Below are 22,835 nucleotides of genomic sequence, written 5' to 3'. Positions count from 1 at the left end.
CTCTCTCTCTCTCACACACACACAGTCTCTTTAACACACACATACACAGCCTCTCTCTCACACTGTCTGTCTGTCACTCTCTCTCTCTCTCTCTCTCTCTCTCTCTCTCACACACACACACAGTGTCTCTCTCTCTCACACACACAGTCTCTTTAACACACACATACACAGCCTCTCTCTCACACTCTGTCTCTCACTCTCTCACTCTCTTTCTCACACACACACACACACACAGTGTCTCTCTCTCTCTCACACACACACAGTCTCTTTAACACACACATACACAGCCTCTCTCTCACACTGTCTGTCTGTCTCTCACTCACACACACACACACACACACACACACACACACACACAGTGTCTCTCTCTCTCTCACACACACACACAGTCTCTTTAACACACACATACACAGCCTCTCTCTCACACTGTCTGTCTGTCTCTCACTCACACACACACACACACACACACACACACACACACACACACAGTGTCTCTCTCTCTCTCACACACACACACAGTCTCTTTAACACACACATACACAGCCTCTCTCACACTCTGTCTGTCTGTCTGTCTGTCTCTCTCACACCCCCCCCTCTCTCTCTCTCTCTCTCTCACACACACACACACACACACACACACACACACACACACACACGGAGAGGGAGAGGGAGAGGCAGGGGTTGGCACTCAAAGACAGGAGCTGGGAAGGGAGGAGAGAGCCTATACTCTACATTTACATGCAGAAGTTGAGGTGAAATCCCCAGTCTCGGGCAAGTGGGATGTTAAACACAGACGACACATCTTTTCACAATCCAAGTGCGTTCCATTTCCCAAATCGTCTGTCACAGGCTGATAACATCCGTGCGACAACAACAAAAAGTTACGTACAATTATGTCTTGTCACCGGGGGGGGGGGAGAACACACACACACAGGGAAATGACATCTTTGCTTGAAGATGACAGATTTTTTGGAGACAGTTTGAAGGATGACACAGGAGGCCCCTCTGGATGGAATCCCCACCAGTGAGCCCGTACAGAAGCGGAAGTGGGGATGGCCAAATCTGTCCATCTTAGTTTCTTCCGAGTTCATAATTCCCCCACCCCCATTTTTAAGTTTGGTTAGTTCCCTCTGTTTCTGCACCAGTTTGTGACTCTTTCTAAAGAAGCCTGCTTTGGACATTCATGCACAAAGCACAGTGGTGGTCCCTCCATTAGGTGGTTTAGAAGAGCCTTGTGGGATCAGGCTAGTGGCCCTTCTAGTCCAGCATCCTCTTCTCACAGTGGCCAGCCAGATGCCTACAGGAAGCCTGCAAGCAGGAGCTGTGTACAACAGCAACTCTCTCTCCTTGTGATTCCTAGCAACTGACGAGTTAGCCACTGTGGCTAGTGGTAGCTACAGGCTGGATGCAAACTGGTGGGTACCCCATGTTCCGGAGGTCTTCTTTCCATCACTTTTGGAAGGAGAAGAGAGTTGAGTGTAATGCCCTCTCACCACCTACTACTTTCCTGCTATCAGGCTGCTTACCTGAGCCACAGAGGAACCCTTGATTGCTGCCTATTTTCCTTTAGATGCCTGTTTGTAAGCCCAGCCATCTGCCTTGTAACAGCAAATCAGTGCAAAGCACTTTGGCTTGGAATCTGAATCTGAATGCAGATTTGTGTCTACTGCATTCACTATTATGGAGAAAACAAACAAACAAGTCTCTTTCCCCCTCTTTTGACAGAAATGGATGGAATTTGCCGACATGGTAAATCCCTTCTGAGCAGGTAAAGCCTGCCAGCCAAATTACAGACAAATAGGTCCAATGGTTTTTATTTCGGGAACCTTTAAACTTTGACCACAGCCCACACACCAGGAACCATCTAAAACCATTTTATTTGGGGGCATAATGGCATTTGCAAGCAACGGTCACTCCTCCTGTGGGGGTGACTTCTGCAAAAATTCAGCAGGATAGCTGCACAAGGGAAACTTTTTTGGAAAAATGTGCTTAATAATTGATAATTGATAATTTTAATAATTAATAATTGACAGCTTTTACAGGTTTGGGTGGTTAAAAACAGGAGTCACTTAATCTCTCTCTTCCCTCCGGAGTGTTTTGTGGGCAATTTCTATGGGAAAAAAAAGCTTTCATCAGGCAAGTGCCCCCTGATTTTTTTTTATTAAAAATCCCAAATTACAGAAACACACGTTCAGTGCTTTGTGTGCTAGGCACCTTTTTGAAAGTTGATTTTAATTATTGCGAGCCACATTGAGTTGGGGTGTAAACATTAGAAGGCAGAGCTATAAGTAAAATAAAATAATCTCTGCCTGGCAGTGGTGCTGTGCTGTCCTCCTAGGTACTACATTTCTGGAGCACCCGATGCGGCTTCGCTGGCTCCTTTCCTGCCAATGCTGACACTGGGCTGTTGACCTGATCCGAGTGGCTTTTCAGACCAGGTGGGGGCTCTTAGACTCGAGTCATTGCTTGGAGGCAGGCACCCCCTTAAGCCTGTTTCTCCTGGGATGCCCGGGAGAGCATAGAGCTCACCAGCCATTTCCGGAATTTTGTTCCAAAGTTGCGCTGAAAACCCAAACGATTTGCATCTTGCTTGGATAGCGAAGTGCCAAAAGTGGTTCCAAATCAGTGTGTTTCATCTGCAGATGGTGGGGACAGGAGGGGGGGATGTTTCTGGCTCAGGAGCCGAGGGAAGCTTAAAAGCCATTTGATCTTATATTTTAATGAGCGTCGATGAGAGTCTTAAACACTTACAGACTCTGCAATGCTTGGCACCCCTACGCAGCCCTGCCTGGATGAAACACTTAAAATATGTTGATCTTGGCCTTGGTTTTGCAAAAGAAGCAGCAAGCTTCTAACTCTGGAGGTCTGGTGCAGTGGTGCCTTTTTTTTTCTTTCCCCAATGCCTTTTAGAAGCTGGACTTGACCTTTGCTTGCGATTGCTTTTGAACGTAGCCTTGGAAAAGGGATCACTCATGCCCCCTCTTTTGACTTGGGCCATTGGTCCACTTAGCCCAGTATTGGCTGGTTGACCTAGTAGTGTTCTCTAGGGTGGTGGCTGCTGCTGCATTGGTAGAGAAAAGGCGGGTCAGAGGAGACATGATAGAAGTGTATAAAATTATGCATGGCATTGAGAAAGCGGATAGAGAAAAGTTCTTCTCCCTCTCTCATAATACTAGAACTCGTGGACATTCAAAAAGCTGAATGTTGGAAGATTCAGGACAGACAAAAGGAAGTACTTCTTTACTCAGCACATAGTCAAACTATGGAATTTGCTCCCACCAGATGCAGTAATGGCCACCAGCTTGGACGGCTTTAAAAGAAGATTAGACAAATTCATGGAGGACAGGGCTATCAATGGCTACTAGCCATGATGGCTGTGCTGTGCCACCCTAGTCAGAGGCAGCATGCTTCTGAAAACCAGTTGCCGGAAGCCTCAGGAGGGGAGAGTGTTCTTGCACTCGGGTCCTGGTTGCGGGCTTCCCCCAGGCACCTGGTTGGCCACTGTGAGAACAGGATGCTGGACTAGATGGGCCACTGGCCTGATCCAGCAGGCTCTTCTTATGTTCTTATGTCAGAAGACTGGGAGACCAACACCAGGTGGCGCCAGGGCCAATGACAGCTGCAGTCAGCTAATTGTAGTTTTGTTCCCCCATCCTCCTATCTGCTGAGTTTTCTAAGAGCAACACTGAGACCGAAGGGGAGAACAGCAGGCAGGTTAAAAAATGTAGATTAAAAAAAGTAAGGACTGGGAACTTGTGGTGGGTGAGGAAAAGGATGGAAAGTCAGTGTAGGATTATTAAGGAGAGACGTTTGAATGGGTGGAGCCTGCTGAGGAATAGGTGGGGATGTTGGCTTCTTGTGGACGGGCTTTATTTGTTATAGGGATGAAGTGGGAAGGCGGGCCTTTCCTCTGTCAGCTGTTTTGCTCCCCTCCCCTTGCGTCATTTGTCAGTTTACTTGCGGGACTGCATTACTCCATGTGTGCCCGCTTGAGCGCTTCGATCTGCGAAACTGGCCCTCTTAAAGGTGCCACATAATATTCATTCTGCACTTGCAAGAAAGTCTTCTTTTAGTGTGGCAGCACCTACTCGTTGGAACTCCCTGCCTAACATCAGGCAAGCACCTTCGCCGTATTCCTTTCAGCGCCTGCTTGAAACTTTTTTCTTAAGGCACATAGATGTTGATGTGTTTTAATCTTTTTAGTGAGTAGCTGTTCATTTTTTAAAAATGTTTTTAATTACTCGTGTTTCAGTGTTTTGTTGATAACTTTTCACGTGTTTTGTAAACCTCTTAGAGGTTTTTTACAATCAAGTGGTATGTACTTTTTGTTAAATAAAGAAAAAGAATAAAAATTGAACATTGGTGGGGAGAAGAGCGTGGCTTTCCATCCCTGCCGGTAAATAGTAATAATTGGCGTTATCTCGTTTTAATGAGGGTCTTCATTCGCCTCCTGCATCTCGGCTTTAGAGATTCTCCTGAAGATTTAACAATTACTGTTAATATCACTCAGCGGCAACTTTTCAGATCGGCCCTGTGCACTTAGTGATTTCATCTCCCTGCTGCTGTCACGCCATTGCTGCATGGCAAGTGGAGTTGCGAGTATGTCATGCGTTGCCTGTGCCTTCAGCAAGTGTGTCAAAACACAACTTCAATTAATTTGCTCTAATTACGGCTCCAGAGAGGCTGGAACTGTACTGTTGCTCATTAAAAGACAGACCTCTCCCCACCCTTTCTCTCTGTTCCCCTCCACCGCCCATCTTTCATCATTGTCTTATGGCTTAATCATATGCATCAGAGGCCAGGAGAAGTTCTGAACGGTCTTCGGTTTTGGGGAGTGGGCGGTTTTAATAGCGCTCTGTAACAGCCCATGCAGGTGTTGGATCCAGTAGGGGGAAAAAACCAAGGGAGGTCTTAGAATATATATGGGGAACTTTCCAGCCCATGGGCCAGATCCAGCCCACTGGACCTTTTTATCTAGTGCCCTGCACTCACTCCCCAGGAGAAACCCCTTCTGGTTAGGCATCCAATGACATAAAAATGATACTAAAAAGCACACTGGGTGACCTGGGGCCACTCATTTCTCTCTCCCACCCCAACCTACCTCCCAGGGTCATTGTGAGGGCAAAAATGGAGAGGGGAGAGTTGTGTACGACGCTACCTTGAGCTCCTGAGGGGTGGGGGGAAGGTGGGATGGACAGGTAAGAAATCATAAAATAAATAACCGGCAGGTAGAAAGCAGAGAAGCCACCCAGATCTTAAAATGCCAGGAATCCTTCAAAAGGGTCTCTGGGAAAGCATTTCATAGGTGGGGTGCCCAATCTTGCCTCCTCAGTAGTTAAATAAGAAACACACTTGGGGAGGGTTGGCTGGTGATGTAAGAGAGCTGGCACCGAACAGGAATCGGCAACATTGTGGACGCTGAACTCCCATCAGCCCTAGCCAATATGGCCAGCGATCAGGGATGATGGGTGTTGGAATCCACAGCATCTAGAGGGCACTGGCTTGGCTACTCCTGGCCACAGGAGAAGGCACTGTTTCAGGTCCCTGCATCTCAAACCATTTAGGGGACCTGCAGCCCTCTAGAACTGTTGTTGGATTCGCATCCGCCCTCACCAGCAGAGCCAGTTTTTAGTGGCAATGGGGGTTGTTGTCTTAGCAACAGCCACAGGCCTACAAGGTCCTTCCATTCCCTGGTTTAGGGCTTTGAAAGTCGCCGTTAGCACTTGTGTTTAATTGGGCTTGTAGCGAACAGGTCGCTAGTGGCGCGCTTTTAACAGTGGCAAAGAGGCTGTGCCTGTCAAAAGCCTGGTCGCGGCAATGATTCCATAGTACAAAATTAAGCGTGATCTTTATTGGGGGAAATGTCTTCCTTTGAGTGTTCTGCCTCCTGGTTAAAGCCAGAGGGGTCCCCGCCCCAACTCTCAGCGCATTTCTAATAAACCATCTGGAAGGATGCCCCCACCGTCACCCGTCAGGTTTTGCTAAATGCCTTCGCACCGCGTCGGAATTAGTCTTGTGGTCTTGGGTATGGCACCGCACGGCTGTTTGTCTGTTTCCATTGAGGGAGTTTTGGGGATTGACTTCTGCCTGATCTCCCTTCCTCCCACCCCCAGACTGTTCTGCATTTGCGATAATTTGATGAAGAACTTCACCCTAATTAAATATTCAAATGCAGCCCCCACATCAATATGGCTTCCCGTTCCTCGGAATGATGATTAATTGTATTCGAAACTCCGGCGGCCGCTGTTCGTTTCGGCTGTGCCATTGTTTCCTGATGGTTCCTATATTTGACTTGCTGTCTCTCTCTTCTCTTTCCTCCTCCCTCCCCTCGCCCTCCTCCTTTTCTTCGGGTTGGGGTGCGTGCGTGTCTGTGTGTTTCGGAATTGAAACTAGTAATTGATTTGCCATATGTTGCCAAGCTGCTCACATTTCACAATATGTGTTTAGGAACTTGGGGATTTAAAATAATAATAATAATAATAAATTGGGCTGTTGTTGGTTTCTGGAGTGCGCATGCGAGAAGGTTCCACATACCTAATTTCCTGTCTATGGTATAAAATAAGGCATTTTAAAAGCATAAGGAAAACACATTTCTGCCGTCGAATAGCCGGGATAATCAGGGTTCACCCGCCCTTGCCAAATGGTTGCATTTACTTAAGTTAGCTTCAGCGGCTGAGATATAGAATCATAGAATTGTAGAGTTGGAAAGGGCCTCAGAGGACATTGAGCTCAAGGCAGGAATCCAAATTAAAGCATCTCCGAAAGGTGTCTGTCCAGCTGCCTCTTGAAGGCCTCCAGAGTTGCAGAGCCCACCACCTCCCTAGGTCATTGGTTCCATTGTCGTATGGCTCTAACAGTTAGGAAGATTTTTCTGGTGTTCAGTTGAAATCTGGTTTCCTGCAACTTGAGCCCATTTTTCCGAGTCCTGCACAGAGGAACGATGGAGAGGAGATCCTGAGCCTCTTCTGTGTGTCAAGTACTTGAAAGATTACTTAAAAAGTGCTATCATATCTTCTCTGTCTTCTCTTCTCAAGGCTAAATATGCCTAGTTCTTTCAGTATCTCCTCACAGGACTTTGTTTCCAGTCCCCTGATCAGACTTGTTGCCCTCCTCTGAACCCGTTCCAGTTTGTCTGCATCCTTCTTAAAGTGAGGTGTCCAGAACTGGATGAAGTGTTCAAGATGAGGTCTAACCATTGCTGAATAGAGGGGAACTAATACTTCATGCGTTTTAGAAACGATACTTCTGTTAATGTAGCCTAAAATAGCATTTGCCTTTTTTGCAGCCACGTGACACTGTTGGCTTATAGGCTGGCCATACTTCAGCTTCCCTCTTTTTTTATTTCAATCATTATCATTTCCATAACCTCATGAAGTGAGGTTGGGACCAGGTTGAATGAATGGCTGCTGACAGCTGAAAGCAGTCCTGGGAGAAGAGGGGCTGGACATTACTTCCAGCCAGGCCTTGCTATCTTGGCCCTTCGTCTGATGCAGCCGGGTAGAAAGGCCACAGTTGGGAATCAATTTAGGGAAAGAAGAGCCAAAGTGCTGCTGGTCTCCTATCACTGCAGCTTAGGGGCTAGAAACATGAAAAACAAACACATACTGGGAACATCAGGAGTTTGAATTGCGCCTGGTACCAACTTGCACTCTCCTGTTGTGTGATTAGAGAATATACACGGAGTCTGATGATCCTTTCTGAGTCCTTCTGCCAGAGAGCCATTTAACTGGGAGATGCCAAGGACTGAACCTGGGACCTTATGCATGCAAAACACTTACTCTGTCATTGAGCTATTCTCCCTCTTCCACCATATATACGGAGATTAAAGACCCTTCTCTCCCTAAGATCCTTGAGAGCAGCTGTCAGAGGAACACTGGGTGAGATGGATGCAACCATCTGTCTCGTCATAAGGTGGGCTCATATGTTTACCAATATTAACTCTCTTTCCTTGTTCGTTTTATGCCACCGTCTCAAGTTACTAGCCCTTACTGCCTTTGCAAATTTTACATTCCACTTTCTCCCAAGAACTTAGGCCTGCCGTGGCATGCAAAAATTATGAAGTTGGCTCCAATACAGAAAGTTGACCACCAACCGTGATGCCCGGGAGTCTTAGTGGATAGCGAGCGCCTGTCCTAAAATCCCAATTTCTTCCTAGGTGTGACTGTGAACGAGAGAACTTAGTGGTCCCTGGCAGTCAATTCAGCTCTAAGTCCACTCTTGCAGACGGAGGATTTTAGCATTGCTGCTGCTGCTGTGTCCTTTCAGCAAAATCAACTACGGAGGCCATTACATTTGTTTCACAATTTTGACCAATGGGTTACAAGGTTGATTTGAAAGCAAAAGCAAAAACCCTGTGTCCAGAAATATCTCTAAAGCAACTGGTTGGTTTGGTGGAGATTGTAAGTGGGTCAAAAGCCAAATGAAGAGAATTGACCTAAAAAATATAGGAAATAACTACAGAGTAATAAGCAATAAAGACGCTAAGTGCATCCAGATGCAACATTCAAGATTTCCGTTAAAACATAGGACAAGCAGGGTCAGATTTTTTTTTTTTTTAAATGGCAGATCTATTGAAGATAGAACTCTGGTCTGAACAAAAGGTTTTCAAAATGGGGGTTGTATGTCAAGGTTTTGGTGCCACCACCAAGAAGGCCTACCCACCTGTTGAACTCCAAAAACAAGGCCTTTTGACACCAGTCTCAGGGCTCAGACAGGTCACGCTTAGTGCAAGGGCCCCTATCGTTCCACCTTTGCGATCTGCTGGTAGCCTTGACCTCTAATAATGGCACCTCATTCTGTTTTTTTTTTTTGTCTTGCTAGGCATATATCGCTGACGCTTCCTGCTAGCTTCCGAGGGAAAGGGCATGGCACTCGACCAGATTTTGAGTACCAGCACTCCAATTTATATGCCATATCAGGTAAGCCAGAGACAGCGTTGGCTACTGGAGTTGTTGCTGACCAGCTAAAGTCCAAAGCCAGCCAGCCTGACTGTGCAAGGAAACAAAACAGTCGTTTGGGGTCACTTTACCATTTTCGGGGCGTGATGGGGGGATGAAGTTCAGGATATCTTGGAGTGCTATAGAAGATGCTGGGGTGTGACACTCAGACGCGGTTGACAGGAGCTTAAAAGGAGCCTCTGCATGGTCAGAAGCCTCGAGTTGCCTGTAGTCGTTGTTAGTCTGGTTGGGTGCTGCAGTCAACTGAAAAGGCCTGTTCCAACCCTGTTGCTGTGCTGCTTCGGGCTGCCCGCTAGTCCTTCCCCACTGCTGGTCCCCAGCAACTGGTATTTGGAGGCATACTGGTTCTGAACCCAGAGGTTGCCTATAGCTGTCATGATGATTAGCTGCTTTTAGACTTGGTATCTATGAATTTCGCTATTGGCTACTGGTAGGGAGCTTTGGTCCCAAGGGCCAAATGCAGCTTTTCAGATCTCTCTAACTGGCCCTCTCAAGCCACACCCCGTCTCCCCAGGACACACACCCCTCGCTGGCCCCACTCTGCCCCAACTGCTTTTGTCTGACTGGAGCATGGCTTTGAACCGTGGTGATGGATGTGTTTGTAGAAACCTCTGAATTGTGCATGGCTTGAAGGTCACCTTCTGTGCAAAGGAAAGAGTCACATCTGCCGCTCCACCCACTTTTTGCCTCTAGCCACACACACCACTGGCATGTGGCTGTTGCACTGAGAAAGGTTATCTGTCTCTGAGCTGCAGTTTGGAGACAGAGCAGAGATGTCCTTCTGGTTTCATGCAGCTGTTCTTGCATGTTGTCAAGAGTGGCTGCCCCCTTTCCCATGTGGTGAGCCGTATATCACACAATGTGTTTTAATTTGTAATATTGCCTTACCCCTTGTATATCCAGTCAATGTGCTCTGTAGGTGAGGACACCATCAGGAAGTCTGTTCTGCACAACATAGGAATTGGGCCTTTTGTGTGGTGGCACCGACCCTTTGGAATTCCCTCCCATTGCATAATAGACAGGTGCTGTCGCTGTTGTCTTTTTGGTGCCTATTGAAAACTTTCCTTTTTCAACAAGCCTTTTAAGTAGAGACCTTCTCCCGGTCTGCATCTGTGTTGGAATCATATTTAGGATGTTTTTAAAGATTTTTTTTTTAAAGATGTTTTTAAAAATGCTTTAAAGATGTTTTGTTTTGAAGTTTTTGTTGAAAATGTTTTTGATGTTTTGTTGCTTGTTGTTTGCTGCCCTGAGCTCCTCCTGGGAGGAAGGGTGGGATATAAACTTAATAAATCGCCATCGTGGCTTGCCTAAACCAACATGCTTTAAGCAGGTGCCAGAAAGAGTACAGTGGAGGCACCAAATCGTAGGTGCTGGCAATCGCTAGCTATTCGCCACAATAAATAAATGGAAGCTCTATGTAAAGGGGCAGTCTATCTTTGAATACAAAATGCTGAGACAAAATGGGGAATGTCTGTACATAGGAGCTTCCCAGAGTCATCTGGTTGGCCGTTGGCGAAACCGGTCTGCTGGGTTTGACGGAGTTTGCGATTCAGCCAAGCAACCTCTGGCATTCGCTCGACCTTGCCCAGAGCAACTGGGATTTCTCTCTTTTTTATAATTAAAAAGGAAGGAAGGAAGGAAGATATTAAGCTGTGAAATTCTGGCAGGGCGGCACCATCGCATAGCAAGACATGCGCGCGCATGCAAAAAAGGGGCAGCCCGCTGATTTGTCGTCTTTGGCTTTTATTTATTTATTAATGGTGAGTGACACTTATGACAGAGGAACATGGCGTTCACTCATGTACCTTAATGAAAGGGCCGTTCAAGTGCTGGTCTTCTTTTCTTTCTTCCCCCTCCTCAAACAGCTGCCATAGGGCTCTTAAAGTGATGGAATGCAACAACGGCATCATTCATGTTGGTGTTGGGTCATGCCCCCCTTTGCCCCGTTAGTCTGGTGGTCTCAATGGGTTTGGAAATGAGAAGAGTGGGAATATGCTGCCCTTGCGATGATCCTGGAGCGGGGAAGAGAGGTTAGAAGGAAGCCCTGCGAGGTTTTTCTTCCCTGGTACCTCTCTGGAAACCACAGCTCTGCGGGACTTTGGACGGGCCTTTCTGCTTGGGAGGCAAGCAACCCGGCCCCTCTCAAGAGGACACCATTGATTGATTGATTGATTGATTGATTGATTGATTGATTGATTTAGAGTGTTTTCTTTTCACTCTTCAGGGGTGAAGGCTCCCCAAGTGGCTTACGTCCAATCCATTAAAACAAGACAGCCCCTGCCTGCAGGCTTACAATCTGAAAAACACGGCACACAAGGGGGAAGGAGCAGGGAGGGAAGAGGAAAAAAGCCAACTCAGGCACCAGTTCTTACACAGAAGGTCTTAGCGCGGCCAGCTGGCGTAGGGGACAGTTCAGGGGCAGGAGGTACCTGATGGAGCTGGTCTTTCAGCAAGGCTGATGGAACGGCCGCTGGCGGTTGAGGGGAGATGAGTTGAATTGTTCAACTGGATCTGACCTAAGACGCATCTGGCCCTGCATTCTGTCTCCGACAGGGAACAGCCAAGTGGCTCTGGGAAGCCTGTATCCAGGGCATGAAGGCAGTGCTTAAATTATAGGGGACAGAGAACTTGGGGGGGGAGCTCTGTTAGAGTCTCCAAGCCCCATTTATGTCCCCCACCAATTTTAACCACATCGTGTCCCCCTCTTGCCTTCTAAAAACAGGTGTGAATGCGGCCAGCTCAAAGCGAATGGGCTAAGGGTTCTCCCTCCCCATCTCCCCACCCCACCGGTAATTTGAGCACTGCATGAGGACAACGGTTTCTGGTTGCTTGTCCCTGGCATCTGTCACTTCGAGGGGGGGGCTTTTTCAGACCGAGGGCCACGTTCCCTTCCCTTCCAGGGGCCACATGCCAATGGTGGGTGGGGCTAGAGGCAGAATTGGGCAGAGCAAGGAACGTAAACTTTACCTTTATACAGTAGGCGACTTTCTGCACACGCTCTCCCGCTATTCTCCATCCAGGAAAGCCAAGAGGCAAGACCAGAGTTCAAAGACTCATTGCGGCCGGGCAAAAACACTCAGGGAGGGGGCGCAGCTGGGCGGGTGAGTGGTGTGGCCTGCAGAGAGGAGGCGTGGCCTGGGCAGAGTTCCGAGGGCCGGATGGAGAGGTCCCGAGGGCCGCATATGCTCCCCACCCAGGGGCTGTGGTTCCCCACCCCTGTGGCACTTGAAGGCACACTGCCTCTCAGCGCTAGTAGCTGTTGGCTAGTAGCTGTTGTCAGATCTGCCCTGAAGTGTTGCCCTTTCAGTTTCTTTTTTGCCCTTTCAGTTTCTTTTTGCTGTCTGTCTCTCCGGTGTCATTTAACGTCTGCAAGTCAGGCTGCTGTTGGCAGGCAACAGCCCTGAAGCTCCCTGCCAGAGTAAGCTTTGCCCGCTGGTTTCTGTGGATCAGGCTGCTATTAAAAGGCCCAGTGGGAGGCCAGTTTGTGTTGAGCTTTCGTTGGCTTGCTTGTTTCTGGTCAGTTGGCAAGCTTTCTTTCTTTCTTTTCATGAGTGTGTATACTTTTACGTTACACCACATCGCTCAGCACTGCAGCCTGTGCCCACTTCTGGTGCCCTCCAGAAGTTTTGGACTACAACTCCCATCAGCCCCAGCCAGCACAGTCACCAGGTTGGCAATGGCTGTGTAGATCCCCTAAATCCATTCACCCTTGGCCGGGGGATGCCAGGGGAGGAAAAGGAACTTTGTAGATGCTCGGAGGCACTGAGCTCAAAGCGCAGAGCTTTTCTCTAAATCGGTGGTTTGCAAACTTTCCCCCTCCCACCCACCCCCCAGACCACTGAGGGTCTCGGCGAGTCACTTAATGATTTCTCTGCCTGCTATAGCCATTGTGATTCCATGGAATTATCCTTGTAATCCAAGAAAAGAAATGAAAGAAGCAACAAAAATGCAAATAAAATCAATATGAATATTCAGTGCGATGGATGTGCCGTCTCCCATCTTCAGCCACAAACCCATCAACACACCGTGGACCACCCGAATGAAGCCCATGCACCACTGATGGTCCATGGACCACATTTTGGGAACCTACCTTAGATGCGTCCTTCAGTCATTGCGGTATGGATAAATTCTCCTGTTCCCTAGCAAGTCAGGTCACATTCGCACCTTACATTTAAAGAGCTTTGGCTTCCGCCAAAGCACCTTGGGAGTTGTAGCTTGCTGGGAGTTGCTAGGAGACCCCTATTTCTTGCATTTTCCAGAGTTCCCTGGGGATGCATTGTTGAACCACTCTGGAAAATGAAGCTTTGTGAGGGCAACAGGGGTCACTTAACAACGCTTAGCACCCTTCACCAGTTCCCAGGGTGCTTTGGGGGAAGCCATGATGGTTAACGTGGTATTACAGTGAGAGCCAGTGTGGTGAAGTGGTTAGAGTGTCGGACTTGGGCTGGGGAGACCAGGGTTCAAATCCCCACTTGGCCATGAAGTTCACTTGGGTGACCTTGGGCCAGTTGCTGCCTCTCAGCTGAACCCACCTCACAAGAGGATTCTGTGCAGTTAAAATGGAAAAGGAGAGAACCATGTACCCCACCTCGAGCTCCGTGGAGGAAAAGCAGGATATACATGCAATAAAAAACAAATAAATCATTGGGCGTCAAATAAATTGTGCTGATGAGGCTTTATGTATGGCGGCAGGCTTGGAGCCGTGATACTATTTGGGGCCAGGCCAACTACTAGCAAAAGAGATGTCGAGTTTGACAGGATTCCTGTCCTGTTCCCAAAGTGGAGAAGCTGGCCTGATGTCTACCCTCTACAACGGTGTTCCCCCAGCTTGTGGGTTGTTAGATCCCTGTCATCAGGTGCGTGGCGAGGGGGCGTACATCCCGCTGTCCTGAGAGAAGAGGATATAGTGGTGGAGGCCTGGCACCTTGTTGTCGGGGGGGGCAGAGAGGTTCGGCCTTCACTGAAACATTGTCCCCATTTGGCTCCTCCCTTCCCACAGCTGTCTCCGTCAATGGCTGTTCTACCTGGCTGTAACTGAGAGAGGTGGGCGCAGGAGCATGGGCTCCTGCATCGGCCTGGGTAGGACAGACTGCCGTTTGGTGACCTTCTCCGCACTTCCTCATGAGGTGGCCATGGCGCCTACAAACTTTCCTTCCTAGTCTCCCCCTTCGCTTTTGTGTCACGTCTACAAAATGAGGACTCCTCTTTTTAAATTGTGTATGGTCTTGAGATCACTGGCAGAAGTGTAGCAACTGAATCAATACGTTCACTGCTTATATGGAAGAAAGTAAATGGGCTCCAGCCAATTGAGGGTTGAGCCTGCTCTTATCTGCATAGCCCCGCCCTCGGTTCTCTTGGTCACACCAAAGTGTGACGGAAGACTGCGGAAATGGAACGGGATGTCAGAAACTGGCTTAATTAGCTATAGTTACTGTTTCCTCCCTGCATGCATTATGGCTGCCAGCGTAATTAAAAGTGGTTGTTTAGACCACACATTTCAGGTCTACTTGCCCTCGTGTCGGTTTAGTTTATTGAAACTGCAAGTGCAGGCAGAGAGCGTGAGAGAAAATGTAAGCAGAGGGCAAGGAGGAAGGCTTTTTACACCGAGACGACAGATAATGAAGCACAGAAATGAGGCGGAATTCTGAATGAAGGGGAAGGAGGGGAATTATTTATTATAATGGGAGTCAAACAGAAGGGGGAATAAGTCACTTTAAGGGTGCATAAATTTTTACGATGGTGCATAAACAGCCATCGCTCGCCTTGTCTTCTCGCCGTCTGTCCTCGCCAATAACAGGAGAGGGACGGCCCCGAACATAACGGAGAGATATAATCGGGCAGAGGGAGGGGACGGTCTGGAGGACTGATCAGGGGGAGAGCATTTGTATATCCCGATGTAAAAGGTTGGCGGTTGACAGGTGGCCAGGTTTTTTCTCCCATTGTATAAAGCCATGTGGGGGCTGTCATCCCCGCACAGGCGGCCTCGTTGCGATTGATGAATTACCTGCTTTCTTGATTAAACCTTCCGTCACTTAAGAAACAATAAGCCCAGGAGTGGATGAGAGAAGGGAACGCATCAAGAAGTGTGTGTGTGTGTGTGTGTTTTACCTTTCGGCAGATGTTGGGTATGGAGCACAACGTGTGTTATTAAAATTAATGTGGCTTTTATTTGGGCTTCTTTCCTTTTGTGGGAGAAAGGGCATATAAATTCTGTGTTAATAGTACTACAGTAGACCCCTTCTGAGAGAGCAAGAGTGCTGAGGTCATGAATCAGTTGAATTCATAGATTAATCAACTAAAGCTTTAGTTGACTAATCAGAGAACCGAGGTGGGTTTTATTTGCTATGTTTGTGTGTGTTGAAAATTGAGATGCTACTTTTGATTCTGGTGAACTTCAGTATTACTGGTGTGCAGCATGAAGGAGGAAATCTAAACGATAGGTTTTCTACTAAGAGTGAATGAATCTTGAATTGACAGCCATCTTGCGTTTGCTTTGCTACCTGGGAAAGGTGCCTGCGTTGAGTTTGGAAAATAATGTCGTTTAAATTTAAACAAGTTTAATTGGTTCAAAAGCAGAGGAGTCATTAGTTAAAATCTCCTGTGTTAAACTGCTTTGAGGTGTTTGAGGTTTTTTTTAGAATCAAGCGGTATATAAATTTTGTCAAATAAATAATAAACTATTCCTACTTCAAATCACACAGAAATCTTGATCTAGTGTTTGCCTTCTCCTGCTTTGCAAACTACAAGATGACAGATCCGTGCCCCCAAGGAGAATACAGTCGAAAATTTTACATGAGAGGGAAATGGAAGCCGGGGGGGGGAAAGGAAAGAATATTCAGTTCACTTGCATATAGCTTGTCGTCCTGAACACTGAAAATGCAGTTCATCATCATCATCACACATGCCTATGGGCGAGATCCAACCATGGTTTAAAGACATTTTATTTCAGTGGGTGAGATGCTGGTATGCTAAACTCTCCCGCTGATTTATGTGGGTCAGAGAAAGAGCCAAATTTTTGCTAGATCATATTTTCTCAGTTCATAGTTTCATTTTAATAAAAGCAATGTAAAGTAACAGAAAAATGAAAGGGATGCATTGCGACATTTGTAATTAATTTGACCTATGCTTAATCTCAATTCTTTCTGCGCCATTGCTTTCAATGGGACTTTGGTGTATGTTCATCTGGGTCCTGGATTGCATCCTTTAAAAGATGTCAGGTTGAGGAGTGCAAACGTTCCATCAAAAGTTTCTATGAAATGGATCAGCTTTTGAATACCTTGGCAGCTTTTACAGTGGAGTTAGTAAAACAGCCTGTCTCAGGACAATATGTTAACAGCTCCCAAAGGGATGAGGATTGGCCTTGATTCCAAAAAAAGATTTTTGTGTGTGCGTGCTGGAACCAAAAGCTGTTTCATTCAGTGGCAAGATGTTTTCTCCTCTGTGCAATCAAAAGGACACAAAGGTTTCACAGTGTTTTAGGGACAAATCGTACATTCCTGGGGCTGTTACAAATCTTTTTGGCAGTGCCAAAAACTGCTTCCCTTTTTCTTTGTGACCCGAGACTTGCAGCTATGGGCTCTGTTCTACTAAGTCCTCCTTGGAGCAGACCCATTGAAATTAATGGATCTAAGTGGGTCATGTTTATTGTTTTCAATGGGTCTACTCTGAGTCAGATTAGCAATGGATGCAGCCCTTTCTTAGTTTACTCATTTTAAATTGCCTTCACTTGCCTTCAGGAACGCCATCACTTAGCCAAATCTAATTAGTTCTCTAGCGTCATGACATATTGCAGGAAGCAGTGGTGGCCACCAGACTGGATGGATTTATAAGAGGATTGGACAGATACATGGAGGAGAAGGCTGTCAGTGGCTACTAGCCATGATGGCTGTGCTCTGCCTCCGAGACTGGAGACAGTATGCTTCTGAACACCAGTTGCTGGGAACTGCAGGAGGGGAGGGCCTTTTTATGCTCAGATCCTGCTTGCGGGCTTCCCATACGAGTATCTGGTTGGCCACTGTGAGAACAGGATGCTGGACTAGATGGGTCATTGACCTGACTCGTTCTTACGTTATTGCTCTGGGAATGGAGCCTGTGACCTTTCAGAAGTTGCTGGGTTCCAGCTCCCACTACCTCTGACCATTGGCCGTGCTGGTTGGAGGTTGATGGGAGTTGGGAGTCCCACAACATCTGAAGGATGGGACTGGTGGTTTCAGTGTCAATGGGGCAGCGAATCCTCTCTGAGTTTTAGTCCAAATTTTCAAGGAGTTGTTCAAGGCCCTGAAACCGGTTCCCAAAATAGGATCAGCACCTTGGACAGCTCCTTGAAAGTTCAGACTAAAAGCCAGGGCGGATTCGCTGTCCCACTGACATCGGAGCCACCAGTCTCCACAGGTTCCCCCATCCCTGGTATAAACCTTTTTCAGAAGTTCCCTATTCATGTGATTACAAAGAGCAGGTCCGGGCTCACAGGCTTCTCCCTCAGGGCACCAGGTTGGAGGAACCAATCAGGGATCCTAAACACATTGAAAATGGTGTTTAGGATTCCTAGTTGGGTGGGATCCCAAGTTTCTCCACCCTGGTGCCCTCAGTGTTTTCAACTACAATTCCAGGGAAGGGTCATAGCTCAGTGGTTGAGCAGCCACTTTGCAGGCAGAAGGACCCAGGTTCAAACCCCAGTATCTTCAGGTAGGGTTGGAAAAGACCCCTGCCTGAAATCTTGGAGAGCCACTACCAGTCAATGTAGACAGCACTGAGCTAGATGGTCCAAGGGTCTGATTCAGTATAAGGCAACTCCCTAAGTTCCTCATTCCAATCAGCCCCAGCCAACATGGCTGTCCTAGCTGGGGTGAATGAGAGTTGCCATCTAAAACCCCTGGAGGGCAGCAGGTTTAGAGTGGCTTACAGACCAGGACTGGAGACCCAGATTCAAACCCCTATTCAGGCACGAAGCTCACTGAGCCACATAGGAAGAGCCCTACTGGATCAGAGCAGAGGTTCATCTAGGCCAGCATCCTGTTCCCACAGGGGTCAACCAGATGCCCCAATGGGAATTCCACATGCAAGGCATGAGCACAGTGAGCCTTCTCCTGCTCTGGCTGCCCATCGGCTTGGTCTTCAGAGAAGCATGGTGCCTCTGAACGTGGAGGCAGCATATTGTTATGTGCCTTCAAGTCGACTGCGACTTATGGTGACCCTATGAACCAGCAGCTGCGGCTAACGGCTACTGACAGAACATATCTCCCTGACTTTGTCTAATCCGTTTTTAAAAAAATCTCAGCTCGCGGGTGTCACTGCCTGATAATTAATGGATTCCATCAATTCACCGTAGATGGAGTGGAATAGCACTTCGTTTTGTCTGACCGGAGCCTTCATCAGATGATGAACATCCCTGGGTGATCTCAAATGCTAATATTATGTGAAACTCGGGGGGGAAATATCTGCATATTACTAGAATAATTCCCTTGGATAGCAAACTATGGTGCTTATCAGTTTGGAAGTGAAATGAGGTATGCAAAATGATTGTTGTTGTTGTTATGCACCTCCAAGTCGATCATGACTTATGGCGACCCTCTGAATCAGCGACCTCCAAGAGCATCTGTCATGGACCACCCTGTTCAGGTCTTGTAAGTTCAGGTCTGTGACTTCCTTTATGGAATCAAGCCATCTCTTGTTTGGCCTTCCTCTTTTTCTACTTTCTTCTGTTTTCCCCAGCATTATTGTCTCTTCCAGTGAATCATGTGTCCAAATCATGTGTCCAAAGTATGATAACCTCAGTTCCATAATTTTAGCTTCTAGTGATAGTTCTGGTTTAATTTGTTCTGTTGTTGTTATGTGCCTTCAAATCGATTACAACTTATGGCGACCCTATGAATCAGCGACCTCCAATAGCATCTGTCCTGATCCACCCTGTTCAGGTCTTGTAAGTTCAGGTCTGTGGCTTCCTTTATGGAATCAAGCCATCTCTTGTTTGGCCTTCCTCGTTTTCTACTCCCTTCGGTTTTTCCCAGCGTTATTGTCTTTTCCATGATTAGTAGCCATAGTCAGCCTTATCCTCTGTGGACTTTGCCTGGTCCCAAGCTGGTAGCCGTGGCTTCAGCTTGTGGTGGCACATCCCACAGTCTAATGATGCGCTGTTTGAAGAAGTACTTCCAGTTATCCATCATGCATTTCCCACTGTTCAGCTTCATTGGTTGGCTCTGGGTTCTAGAAAGAGGGAGAATAAACCTTTCAACTACTTTCTTTCTCACAGCCTAATCTGTCTTTATGGATTTTTGGGAGGGTGACATGGGGCAGGGGAGAGCGAATCGTACACCCCACCTGATCTCCATGGAGGAAGGATAAACATGCATCCGGCCCCTTAGGCTTCTGCTGGATAGCAAATTCTGTATTGCCACCTACTGTATTTAAAGCCCTGTTGAAGGCTCTCTACCGGTTTGAGTTAGCTTAGGGTTATATCCAGCTAAGGCTGCAATCCAATGCACACTTACCTGGGAGTGAGTCCCATTGAACCCAATGGAGCTTACTTCTGAGTAGACATGTATTGGATTGCAGCCAGAGCTTGGAAACGTTACTTTTTTGAACTACAACTCCCATCATTCCAATCCTGTGGCCATGCTGGCTGGGGCTGATGGGAATTGTAGTTCAAAAAAGTAACTTTTCCAAGCTCTGATTGCAGCCTACTTTTTATTTGGAATACACCCATTGAAATTCATAAACCTGGCTTACTCATGTCTATCAGTTTCAGTGGGTCTACTCTGAGTAGGACTAGCATTGAGTCCAACTCATCGGCCCCCGCTTTGAAGGCGCCGTACCAGTCTGAGCCAACGTCGGCCCCTGTTTTGAAGTCTCTGTACCAGTTTGTATCCATCTGTGCTCCTCTAGTGCCTCCAGGGAGTTGTTGACTTTAAAACAAACGAGAACTGCAAGCTGAAGATGAACATCTTGGCTGCCTTCACTGTAAAGAACATTAGGTCCCATAGATTAGACTTGAGATGGAACAGATCTGTCAGCCTGCTGAAAAGGAGCTCATTATTCCGCAGATTTGTCTCACCATTGTCTACAAGACAATGAATGATGCCAGCCTGAGATCCTTTGTTATCTAGAGAGCTGGGTGTTTCTTTTTTCTCTCCTGCATGCCTGGGTTGTTTTATGGCATCAAAGATCTAGTGATCCACCGATAACGTGGCATTCTCAGTTCTGCATGAGATGCCGGTAATTTGACAAGGCTCACCTTCTGATGCGCTTCCCGTCTTGGACAGCAACGTTTGGGCAAGCGTTTGGACCTCAGGCATTTCAGAAATGGCCATGTCTGCAGCTGTTCCCCCGTAACCTCTCCCTTGCCTTTCCAAATGAGGGGCAGGCATTGCCTGTTATTGTCGTAAGGTATGAAGAGGGTGTTGTTGCATTCTTAGAGCATGCAAGGCGCTTCACGTATCTTGACAGCCCTAGCAACAGGTATGGGGAACCTTTAGCCCTCCAGACGTTGTTGTTGGACTACAACTCCTATCAGCCTCAGCAAGCAGCGCTTATGGCCAGGAGTGATAGGATTTGTAGTTCAGCACCATCTGGAGCACCAGGTGCTGATCCCTGTAGAAGCTCCTTTGACTTCTCAGCAATGGCTCTTGACCTAAAGTCTGGAGAGGGCCAATCTGCCACTTGCTCCGCTGTTCCCTGTCCCGTAGCGGTTGGTGGGTCCATGTCAGTAGAGCAGCGCAGTCTGCTTCTGGTTTTAGACTGAACTTTGCTGGCCGATGTCCTTTGCACCTTGGAAGACATGCGGACTGAAACCTGGAGCAGATTCCACTGCCCCGCTGACATGGAACCACCAGCTGTTGGTGTCCCTCTGTATAGGGAGGGGGCATCTCTCAGTGATAAGAGGACATGCATTGCATGCAGAAGGTTCCAGATTCAATCCCCAGCGTCTCTGGGAAGGAACCTGTCTGAAACCCTGGAGAAACTCTGCCAGTCACTGTAGACTACTGCGTCAGATGAATCAGTGCACAAATAGCTCCTTATTGTGACATAAGTGTTTTCTATCTGAGTGCAGGCAGTGAAGAAACTGAGAATACTTTGTGCCCTAGAAGGTGCTGCAAACCATTCCTCTCATGGCTCAACATACTTGGAAAAGCTGCCTACCGAGCTGAAGGTTCTTGGTTCTGGCCTGGGTGGTTCCACAGGGATGTTGGGTTGGCAGTTTAACTACTTATACAGGAGAATGGAGACTGAAGCAGGAAGTGGAATCCATTGTTAGTGATCGAACAGTTGATATGATTTAAAATTAGGTTACCAAAACTAGATGAGCTCTTGCAGTATCAGTGATGCTGCAGGACTTGGTGGATTTTGACATGGGCCACTCCAGCTTCATCTCGCGCCGCCCCCTGGAGCTTGCCTTCCGCGCCCCGCACTTCTACCTAAGCTGCCTTGGCAAGAACAATGTCCTTGTCAGAGGCACCTTCCAGCGCAGGGGCAGCCTGGGCCTCCAGCTGCCCCTGCATCCTTCTGTTTGCCATTTTTGGGATCCCCTGGGAAGCTTGTGAGACTTTGGGGGTGATTTCTGTGTGTTGGACCCTGGGTGGATGGATGGAGTCCTGGGTGGAAGCCAGGAGGCTGAGAGATGTTGAGTGGAGAAGTGCAAGGCAATTGTTTTAATATTTATTTGTTAATTTGTATTGTGTATACATTTGTATTGTGGTTTAATTGTATATTTTTATAATATTGGCTGCTTTATCTTATGTACACCGCTTAGAGATTTTTATATATATTAAGTGGTATAATAATAATAATAATAATAATAATAGAGTCCCAGAACTTTATGGTACCTCATATCTGTGTAACATGCAGAACCAGGGTGCTGAGTAGTCATGCCCTTGCATAGCGGAGAAAGAAGCATTAGCTTGACTAGCTGTCTTTTGTGACATAAAGTCTTAGAAAACAATAGGTGCTGGGGACATAGGTCCATCTGTCTGGAGTTATCATTAAGCTGTGTTGTTGTTCTTGTAGTGTTTGTTATATGCCACTAGGTGTCGCTACGGTGCCTCTTTCTGTGGCTAAGAATACTGTAACAGCACCTAGTGACTAAATATGAATGTTGCCCACAATACGTTTGCAGCTCATGATGGAGAAACTTCCCAAAGTGTTTGGCTGTCATTATTTAATTTGTTGTAGTGGGGGGTGGGATGACTTTGTTTTATTGTTTGCTGATATTGTGTTGTTACCTTGCAATACTTCCAGCGCTATCCGTGATATGGATCCTTGGACTTTGCTGGGGGAGGGGGGTTAGCTATAGTTTGAAATATAATAGGATGGCATTGTGATTTTGCTATTGCATATTTTCTCATTTCAGTGGGTCGTAAACCATCTTGTATCCAGTAATACAGAGTGGCAATATACAAATTAAAAATGAAATGAACATAGGGACTACAGCTCTTATTACTACATAAATCCTTTTTAACAGAACAACAAAACACTTTCACACCACAGACGTCCGAAGTGTATGCAGTAATTGCACAAGGGGCACCAATGTGGTGCAGGAGTTAGTGTCGGCCTAGGACCTAGGAGGAAATGGAAATGGACTGCCTTCAAGTCGATCCCGACTTATGGTGACCCTATGGATAGGGTTTTCATGGTAAGTGGTATTCAGAGGGGGTTTTCCATCGCCTTCCTGAGAGGCAGTGACTGGCCCAAGGTCACCCAGTGAGCTTCATGGCTGTGTGGGGATTCGAACCCTGGCCTCAGTCCAACACACTAACCAACTACACCACACTGGCTTTCAGGAGACCAGGGTTCAAATCCTTACTCAGCCCTAAAGCTCACTGGGTGACTTTGGGCCAGTCACTGTCACTCAGTCTGACCTACTTCACAAGGTTCTTGTGCGGAGAA

The 22,835-nt window shown here is 47.2% G+C and overlaps 1 protein-coding gene across 4 annotated transcripts in view; it reads left to right on the top strand.

Moving 5' to 3' along the window:
* The window catches only part of MVB12B (multivesicular body subunit 12B), a 97,943-nt gene that overhangs the window by 29,434 nt on the left and 45,674 nt on the right, over positions 1-22,835 (top strand). For all 4 annotated transcript variants that reach the window (XM_061604083.1, XM_061604085.1, XM_061604082.1 and 1 more), the window contains exon 7: positions 8,821-8,918. In XM_061604083.1, the coding sequence (XP_061460067.1) occupies positions 8,821-8,918 (98 nt within the window). The remainder of the gene's footprint in view (positions 1-8,820; positions 8,919-22,835) is intronic.

The sequence above is a fragment of the Rhineura floridana genome, chromosome 20 (genome assembly GCF_030035675.1).
Source record: "Rhineura floridana isolate rRhiFlo1 chromosome 20, rRhiFlo1.hap2, whole genome shotgun sequence".
Classification (NCBI taxonomy): Eukaryota; Metazoa; Chordata; class Lepidosauria; order Squamata; family Rhineuridae; genus Rhineura; species Rhineura floridana.
This window is presented reverse-complemented; position numbering and strand designations above follow the sequence as displayed.